Raw genomic sequence first — 10,065 nt, forward strand, 5'->3', positions numbered from 1 at the left:
AAAAGACTGAGGGCCGGGGAGATGGCTCAGTAGAATAAGTGCTTGCCTGGCAAGTGCAAGGGCCTGAGTTTGATCCCCAGTTCTGCCAAAAAAACCAAAAAAAAAAAAACCCCAAAAAACAACAAGAAAAGAAACAGGGTAACATACAACAATACAGATGTTACAGATTTTCGAACCAGGAATAGCTAATTAACAACCATTATATTATCTATTTTTATCATCAAATTTATTGCTCAGATTAACAGATATAGTTATGCAAGATTGTACAAATTGAGTATTAACACTTGCTTTCAAGAAGTCTTACTTTTTTTTCTGTCTTTTTAAAAATTATTTTTGAAGAGTATAATAATTGCTAAGACATCAGAAATGGTACACATTTCGGCCTGCGTGAGAGGCATCAACTATGGGTTTTATATCACACACTGCTGTCCTCCATGTAGTTGCTCAGGTCGCAGATAGCAGCAGAGTCAAGGTGAAAATTCTAAACACTAACTGCTACTTTCAAAAAACTTGTGCAATTTATTAGTAGAATCATCTCAGCCATCCTGCACTATATTCTCCTGTTTTCCCCACTTGCTTCTTGTCTTTTCTCCTTTCTCTCACCTTTGTTGTTTAATCCTTGTTGTTTCTTTCTGTTTTATTATGTATACTAGTCAGCTATAAAGAAAGCCCAACTAGAAGCCTTCATAGTAAGTGGATGCAACTAGAGGCCATCCTCCTCAGTGAAAGAAATCAGACCCACACATGTAAATATCGTATTGTCTCTGTAGAGTAAGAACCTGAAAGAATAAAACCTAAAAGGTGTAATAGATACAGTAAGATGGAGAGACATTTAAGCCCTCTTTAAAATGAGTAAAGCTTAGTAAGAACACCTGGGCCTTTTGGGGTGCTTATGCGCTCGGTCTGCTCTCGCCGGGCACTGCTGGCTGGGGACTGGCATCCCTGAGGCGGCTCCCTCGGCCTCTCTCTTGCCCCAGGGCGGCGGCTGGCCCGCCTCGCCTCCACTGGGGCTTCTTCCCTCCCCTTGTTTTAGCACTGACCTCTCCAGTCTCCACGGAAGCTGCAGCAGCGCACTTCAGGGGCATTGCAGGCTCGGGGGGAAGTAGGTTTTGCCTTGAGAACCCACCTGCACAGCTTCCTTGGGAAGTGACTTGCTTGCATTACTGATTTATTCTCATTTATTTAGCTTTTATTAGTACAGTTCTGTAGTACACAATGCCCATGTTCCTCCAGGAAGCTGTCGTTACCGAGCTTCACTCATGGTTTTTAACAGCTGTTTGTTTTCGTTTCAGTTGATTGTGAGGGGTGCCCACTCACTGCTTCTCACAGCTTCTCAGAATGGTCGCTGTCTCTGTTCCCGGGTGGCACAGGTCAGCTTGCTTCTGCTCTCAGGCGTCCCCAGAGCCATTTCTGCACTGCACATGGACGTGTCTTGTCTGGGCAGGTCTTGTCTCCAAGCACGTTCTACGGGTAGTGCCCGGGAACTCCTGCCTTGTGGTCGTAGCTCCCCAGCGAGCATGCAGTGAACTGTGACACGTCGGCAAGCAAAGCTGTCTTCTCGGGAGTGTGTGTGTGGCGATCACAGCACTTCTGATGGTCTTGCTTACAGTACAGATGCTTTCTTTTGGGGTAAAGATCTCAAGTTCTGTGCATGGAGAGAGAAGGGGCCGGCTTTCGGGTGCTGGTGTCCTGAGCACCACCCCGCAGAGCACGGAGCTGCGTTCTCCACCCTCCCGGGCCCGACGGACGGCTCAGTGGCAACACACACTGATCAGGGCTCCTTTTATCTTTTTTGTGGTGCTGGGCATGGACATGAATGCCTGGAGGCGTGAGGCAGGCTGCTGTGAGTGTGAGGCCAGCCTGTGGTACACAGTGAGGTCAAGGAGAGCCGGGACCACAAGGTGAGACCTTGTTGTGTTGGGGACATGCATGGATCCAGAACTCCCACCGTGACCGGGTGAGTGAGGCGCTAGCCTGCCAGGGAGGGCGCAGGGACAAGGCGGTACGCCGAGAAGAGGACAGTGTGACCCATCCAAGGCGCTCGTCTGTTTATGCCAAGGCCAACACTTGTACCTCTGCTGTGTGCACCTGTCTCCTGCTCTCTCACAAAATTACAGTTTTGATAACTTCTCATACATCTTCAGCCTGGATCCTACATCGTTCCACAAATTCTAACGTGGTTAAGTCTTTCATTAAAGAGCCTCTCTCTTTATCAAAGGATAGTAGCACTGTGACCCAGCTTTCTCTGATAGTGACGTCACATTCCCTTTCGAGCCAGTCTTTGCCAAAGAAAAAGTTGTGTGATCTGTCTCCACTTGCCAGCTCATTCCAGTTTTGCTTCCTAAATTTCTCTTGTTCTTGTCTGGAGTTTTCTTTTTGGCAACTTTTGTCCTTTGTTCTCTTTTGTTGACACATTGCAAAGTTTGGTTATAAGTTTCTTTCAGTTTTTATTCTAGGGGCCAGGGAGATGGCTCAGTGGAATAAGTGCTTCCCTGGCAAGCACAAGGGCCTGAGTTTAATCCCTGGTTCCGCCAAAAACCCCCCAAAAAACAAAAAAACATAAATTTGGGCTGGGGAGATGGCTCAATAGAATAAGCGCTTGCCTAGCAAGTGCAAGGGCCTGAGTTCAATCCCTGGTTCTGCAAAAAAAAAGAAAGAAAGAAAGAAAAAGTTTTCATTCTAGGCATTAATCCATAGATGTAGTCTCAATTTCCATTTGTCTTTCTGGGAGATCCCAGGCCTCAGTGTTTAGCGGCATACTGTATGACCATCGGTTAACATCTCAGCACACGATGTCCCCGTGACCAGTCATACCTGTGATTTTCTTCCATCACACCTTGGCTCCTACCCATCCAGCTGGATGGCTTCCCCTCCAGGCCACGGGGCAAGCTGGTAACCTTGGAGTTCTCTGCTACAGTTTGTGTCTAGCTGTGCCACAAAGCCTCCTACAGTCCTTGGGGCAGGATTCTAGAGTTTGTGACTAATTCATGGTCCCGTGCTGGGATCACGGGTGCGAGTGTTGTACCTACCCTGACGAGGATAGCCTCAGTGCAGTGTGGGGAAGGGAGAGAGGCGTGCCAGCTACTGGGCAGCTGTTGCAGCCGCTACTCCTCCCCTTTTTGCTCTTTGCTGTTTCGGCCCCCATGAATGGCTGCCCTGTGCCATGTGCCTGCCACCTTGCCTTGGAGCCAGCTGAGTATGGACCAAAATCTCCACTAACTGTGAGCTTATAAACCTTTCCTTTCTTAATTTTGGGTGTCAGGTATTTTGTCCAAGCAATGACAGAAAGTAAGTGAGACATTCTCCTTGACATCTTACACTCTTTCACCACCCATATCGTTACTCTTACATATATTTCAGATCCACTTAAAAAAATATTTGTTTTTATTTGTTTGGTACCAGGTCTCACTATGCAGCTCAGATTCATAGTGACCCTCCTGTCTCAGCCTCCCCAGTGGTGCTGGGATTACAGCCGTGCGCCACCATGCATAGCCAGCATAGGGCTAGGGTGGCAGGCGGTAGCGGGGTTCAAGCCCGGGTCCTCGTGCTCGCCAGGAGGCACTCAGACAGCTGCCCATCTCTGTGGACCTTTTGTTGAGTCCCCCACCAGTTATTCTGCCGCTCAGTTCGGGTTGAAATGCTTAGAGAAGGACATCGCAACTACAGTTTGGACCACGAATGTTTGGGCTCTAAACAGGAAAGGAAATGATAGTATAAATGTTAATAAACATTTCAGTCCTTTTCAAATTCCTTTTGACTCATTTTTCTAAGTAGGTTGATGTACATCTACTTTTACAGGATGATGTTTCCACTGTGAGTTCTTACTTTTGAGGTATTTGTCAGTGTAATGGTAAAAGCAGAGGGAGGAAGTTGGGATACTACATGATTACTGTTCTGTAGTGAGTAGGTTGGAATTAATAAGGATATGAATAAAGGTAAAGGCATGGAAAGTTTCTCTTCTAAGAGGGCTAGGGCAGGAGAGACCCCAGCCAGGAAACATCTGGTGTAATAAGACAGACACAGACCTGCCTCGTAGGCACTTACTCTCAGAATGGTTTCGCGGCATCAGTGCCGAGCTTGGATCGGAGTCACAAGACTTGGTCCTGGTGCCCCAGTCAAGGGGGCGCAGGCCTTTCAGCTGGGCTCTTTCCTCAGCTGTAAAAGAAGCTCCGGGATGAGAAGATGTCTAAAGTTTCTTAGGGCACATCCAGGACTAGACAGGGTTGCGGCAGCCCTGTGGGGCAGGATGGTGAGGCTGAGCTGGGGACAGAGCTGGCCCTGTGGAATTCAGGGCTGGTATCAGCGTCCTCGAAAAACAGTGAGAGTTTGGGGCTGAATCACGGAGGAGGCTGGGCATCAAAATACATTTCTGTATTTCATTTTGTAGACAGACGGTGAGTTAAGAAACTTTTATTTCTTTTACTTTTAAAGCCAGTTGGTGCTGCAGATTTCATATTAGGCTTCTGAGGACAAAGAAGGCAAAATGTATGACTTAGTCTCCCGAGTTCTAAAGTTATGAAATTATATCTTTTAAATTTTATTCTGATTATAAAAGTAACCATGGGCCGGGAGTGGTGGCGCATGTAATCCCAGGACTTGGGAGGCTGAGGCAGGAGGATGCTTGAGTTAAAGACGAGCTTGGGTGACAGGGTGAGCTCACTGGCCTGGGAAGATAGCTCAGCGGCGTAAGTGCCTGCCTGCCAAGCACAAGGTCCCGTGTTCAATCCCTGGTACTGCCCAAAAAACCCCCCAAAAACCAAATCAAAACAAAAAACAAAGTGGGCTCAAGGCTAATCTGAACTACATAGCGACCAAAACAAGTAATCCATGATTAAGGCAAAGGCATTCAAACATTATATACTAGAGAGGACACTTTTATGACCAACTTCTCCCCCTTCCAAAAAATTATTTGTTGCCTTGTTGATTTTTGTAAGGCATTTGTAGGCAACAGTATGAGATGATGAAGTTGTTTGGTGGCAGATGACAGGGAAGCTGAAGGCTTGACGTCAGCATCACTGAGGGCTGGGGTGCAGCTCAGCGGCCGGTGCCTGCCTGGCTAGTGCGAGGTCTGCGCTCCATTCCTGGTACAGCAAAAAGAGGAGTGGAAGAATTCAAGGGATGCCTCAAGGAAGAATGATCAGGGCTAGTGACCGGTTGAATTTGGGATTTCAGGTAGTGGCATTTGGCAGAGTCATGTTATAGCCATGAGGAGAGATAGCTGATCAGGAATCACCACATTCAGGAGCTAAGAAGCAGAGCTACCCAAAACCGGAGAGGAATGGCAGGGCTTGGGAAGAGCAAGAGTGCGGGCGCACAGAATGGCGGGGAAGGGGCTGCGGAGCCCACGGAGAGCCAGGCCGGGCACAGTGGGCAGCCGGAGCGGAGCCTTTCGTCAGACCCTTGGGTGCCGTGGAAAGGCACATGCGGGGGCCAGGTTGCCGGAGTAAGAAGTCAAGATTGGGGACAACCTGCTCAGGCCCCCCCTTCTGTCCCTCTCGGACAGGAGCTTTCTTTCCCTCAATAAATATATTCTGTTAAAAAAAAGAAAAAAGAAGTCAAGATTGTTGTTTTGAACTTGCTCCTATCAGAGCATCTTGCTGCCTCTGGTTGGGAGAGCAGCAGAATACCATGTGTTTCGTTTGGTATGATATTCGGATTCTGGTCTGATGCACTTGCGCTAAGTGAACCTTGTGAACCAGTCTGGAGCTTGGACTTTCCCAGTATTTGAGCCAGGTGTGGTGGCACACGCCTGCAGTCTCCAGGGGTTGGGAGGCCGAGGCAAGAAGCTCGTCGCAAGTGTGAGGCCAGGCTGGGCTGCCCAGTGCATTCAAGGCTAGCCTGAACTACATGGTGGGACACTGTCTCAAAAACTAAACAAAAACAAAATCTCCCAAAACACTACCAACCCCCCCCAACCAAAACAACCTTCCCAATGTTTGTTGTACAAAAATAGCAACTTCATCTGGTTCACTTCAGTGCTATTGTGACTTGGGTGAAATGCTCTGGGATTAGCAGGGATTTATTTAGAACCAACACCCTTTCTTTGTTAGATAGATTCCTTGGTGGACGCCGGCACACTCCTCCTGTCCTTGGAGGTCTTTATCCCAGAGGCTTGGCTGCTCTTGAGCTGCCCTGTCTGACTGGCAGCTGCTAGCTCTGCGTCAGCTCCTGGGCCTCTGGAGTCTGCACCACCCTGGCCCTCCCCAGGCTGGTTTGATCAGAATAGAAAACAGGTGCACGGTGCGTCATTCTTTTCTGCAGTCCAGCTGGGAGAACATTGTGACACTCTCAGCTTTGACTTTCAGAAGGTGCAGAGCACCCAGCAGAGCGCGCTCCTAGCCCTACGGTCGCTGTGTAGCTCAGGGCCAGCGATCTCCTTAGACCTGGCAGTTGTCTGAAGAGCCTGGCTGCTGACAGCTTGAGGATGTTCCCAGCGCCCGCTGTCTGGGCTGTCCCACTGCAGTTGTCTTGTTAAAGTGAGGAGCAGTTCCTACCTACTGGGGAGGCGGGGTGAGCTCCTCACCCAGATTGTGGGAACGCTCCTGCATTCCCTTCTAGTTTAGTTCTCCCTTGAGCCTTTCACAAGCCGTGTTCGGAAGCTTGCTTCACCTGTCTCGTGTGGCAGTCTTGCACTTGGCTTTGGAGTGTGGATGCCATTTGTGCTCAGGGCAGAGCCCAAACTGGATCTGACAGCTTCATTTCAATATCCTGTTAGGTGCAGATTTTAATGACTCAGTGCCTTTCTTGGTCTTTAAGGACAGAGTAACTCCAGACGCTGGGGAGCAGTGGCAAGACACTAAGGAAATGGAAACCATCATACATAAGTGTAATAACTTGTCCAGATGCCTAGTTCTGTTTCTAAGCATGTCTTTTTACTCCACGAGCAAGCGTGTAAAGAAATTGACCTACAGGTTAAGTGTATTTTTAAATGATCAAATTGGTTAAAAAGAAAAATGCTCCTAGGAATTGAATGCTTTGTAGTTAGAGGGGAACTACAGTTAGACCGACTAGTTTTGGGAGTTCATGTGTCCCCAATTTGTACTCGAGTCATAGCGTTCTTCTTTATCTTTATCTTTTTTTTTTTAAAGATTTATTTATTTATTTGGCACAGGGTCTTGCTACACAGCTTGGACTTGTAGTGATCCTTCTATCTCAGCCTCCCCAGTGCTGGGATTGCAGGTGTGTGCCACCACGCCCGGTCTCAGTGGCCAGCATGGTGCAGGACTGGCCTGGCATCCAGTACCAAGGATTGAACCCTGGTCCTTGCATTTCATGCTTCTTAGAAGAGCAGTAAAATAATGTTTTCTCTCTTTTCCCTTCATTTGACTGGCCTCCATAACATACACCCTCACAGTGAATTACCTTTTCAGGGAATGGGTCAGATAAATTACTGAGGTTGCTGAGAATACCTACTGGCTCTTCTTTTCATATTTGCCTTAGAAGTTGTTTAGAAAATCTAATCAAAGCAGACCTTCATGTAATATAAACAGGGAGGGAGGGAGTGTGCTTCCCTCAGGCCAGCTTTCCCCATAAATAACGACCACAGTGGAGAAAGGCACTGAGGTGTTGCTGAGTTCTGTTTTCTCTTAGTTGGAAAGGAGCTTGCCCGGAAGACATGCTGCCCAAGAATTGAAGCCTTCAGGTTGTTGGCAGAGAGTGACATAGCCATTTTCATGAAGTACAATTAACATAAAACTCATTTTGAAGCAGATTAAATTTCTGTGAAATTAAAGGAAAATTATGTAGTAAAAGAGACTTGTTCTTCCCACAAAAGACCACATATTTTTTGTTTGCTTTTTTTTTTTTTTTTTTGGTATTTTTTGCTTCATGGTTTTAGTTGAATTTAGATTTAGTTTAGTTCAGCTACAACTAATAGAATATTTTGGAAATAAATTTTTTTATTTTAGACCATGAGTCAATAAACTCAGGTCTGAAGACCAAATCTAACTTGACTCCTGTTTTTTTATTTAAAATTTTTTTTTGTTAGCGTGCGATCGTGGGCCATGCTGTTTCCATCGCGTGCAGGGGCCGGTGCATGCGCACAGCCCATCTTCGTTCCTTTCTCTGACCCCTTTCACTGCCTTCCCTTCTCATCCATCTCCTGGTCCCCTCCCCACTCTTTTTAAAATGTATTTGGTTCAGGGTCTCACTATGCAGCTCGGACTGTAGTGATCCAACTTTTTCGTCCTCCCCACTGCTGGGATTACAAGCATACACCACCACGCCCACTCTTGGTGGCCCGCTCAGTGTACCATGTGATTATTTTTTGTCTTTTTGAGACAGGGTCTTGCTATGCAGTTCAGGCAGGCCTTGAGCTTGCTTTGTAGCCTAGACTGGTCTCGATTTTGCAACAATCCTCTAAGTGCTGGGATTATGGGCATGTGCCACCATGCCTGGCTGAAACTACATTTTAGATAACTTATTTTGTTATCACATAAGTAGTTAAATTTGTTTTATGTTTTATTTTATTTTTTTAAATTTTATTTTATTTTTTTTTAAATTGAGTTCCTAATTCTTTTTTAAAAAAATTAATTTATTTTGTGTGTGTGTGTGTGTGTGTGTGTGTGTGTGGCCAGCTCAGCCCACCAGGGGGGCGCGGCTGGCTGGCATGTGGTGCTGGGGGATTGAACTGCAGTTCCTGTGCTTTGCTAAGCTTGTTCTAAGTAGGTGCTTTAGACCACTGAGCCATCTCACCAGCCTCAAAAATGTTTTATATTTTAAAGTGCACTATATTCTTCCATTAAGAAAAAAACTTACTAGTGTCTGGATGCTTTAGATTAAGAGTAATTTTTAAAAGAAGAGCTAATACTTTCTAGTTACATCTGTGTGTTTGCTTTGATAAATTTAGAGAATAAAAATACAAATTTCATTAGTTAAATTGTGTAGTATTTTGAAAAGGTTTTGTTTGTGTTACTTACAAAATGGACAGTTATAAGCATGAGTTATAAAAGTGGTGTAAAATAGGTCATATTTTCTTTTTGATCTTGGAAAATGAGATAACTGTATGTGTTAAAATAGGGTAGGATTTATTAATTGAAGAGTCACACCAGAAAAATAGTTGAAGGAGCTAGAAAGATGGACATCAGTGGTCAGTGACCATTTTTAAAAAAATGTGTTTGGTACAGGGGCTCACTATGCAGCTTCAACTTGTAGCGATCCTCCTGTTTTCAGCCTCCCCAGTGCTGGGATTACAGGCATGCGACACCAGGTCGGGCATCGGTCACCAGCTCAGTGCGCCCTGGGAGTGGGGCCGGCGCGTCTTGTGGGACTGGGGATGAAACCCTGGTCCCTGCTCTTGCCAGAACAGGCGCTCAGTCTGCTGAGCTATCTTGTCGGCCCCTGGTCAATGACCACTTTATATGCTTGATATTTATAAGAATTTGAATTATCTGTAACTTCATTTTATCCCTTGCATTTTCGATAGTGACAACCAAAACAAACTTGAAGTAATTTTCTTTGAGTTTTGGTATATGTTATCTTTGATTCATAAATTTGTGAATTATTTAACTTAATTCTTGTTTTGCAACTAATAGAAGCCAAATACGCTGCTGAAATGACAGGTTACTTTTTTATGTAAGCAGGTTGGGAAGAAAACCTCTGAAATCTCGTAAGTGTAATGTTGCAGTTGAATAAAAAAAAATTTCCTCAAGTAACATAAACTTTGTTCATTAAATCATTATAAATATAACTTAATCAATTTTATAAACCTTGTAAATGAAGATAAATAAGCATGCCAAATAATCAAATAACTCACACGCTTTCTTGTTTTTTCTTCTTTCTCCTAATAGGGCCAGGCATATTATCAAATATTTCAGGTCTCAGAATATGGTAAGAATTCTTCAATTTATTTTGAAATAAAAATATTTGGCTTTTTACTGAGATAAGATAAATTATGAAGATACGTGTTAAAAGTAAAAATCCCAGTGGAGGTAACATTTTGGGGTTTCATATAGGTTTAAACATACATTTTCCTTGTGTTGTAAAATCTTATAAAGAAAACTATAGGAAAAAATGCTACTTGAAGTCTCATTTTGCTAGTTTTTCTTTTCTTTTCTTTCTTTCTTT

The 10,065-nt window shown here is 45.0% G+C and overlaps 1 protein-coding gene across 1 annotated transcript in view; it reads left to right on the forward strand.

The window, feature by feature from the left end:
• Cd109 (CD109 molecule) overlaps nucleotides 1-10,065 on the forward strand; it is a 183,234-nt gene that overhangs the window by 88,279 nt on the left and 84,890 nt on the right. Inside the window, exon 8 of the mRNA XM_023710578.1 lies at nucleotides 9,789-9,828. Within this exon, the coding sequence (XP_023566346.1) occupies nucleotides 9,789-9,828 (40 nt within the window). The remainder of the gene's footprint in view (nucleotides 1-9,788; nucleotides 9,829-10,065) is intronic.

Source organism: Octodon degus, unplaced genomic scaffold, assembly GCF_000260255.1.
Source record: "Octodon degus isolate 3935 unplaced genomic scaffold, OctDeg1.0 scaffold00001, whole genome shotgun sequence".
In the NCBI taxonomy this organism is placed as follows: domain Eukaryota; kingdom Metazoa; phylum Chordata; class Mammalia; order Rodentia; family Octodontidae; genus Octodon; species Octodon degus.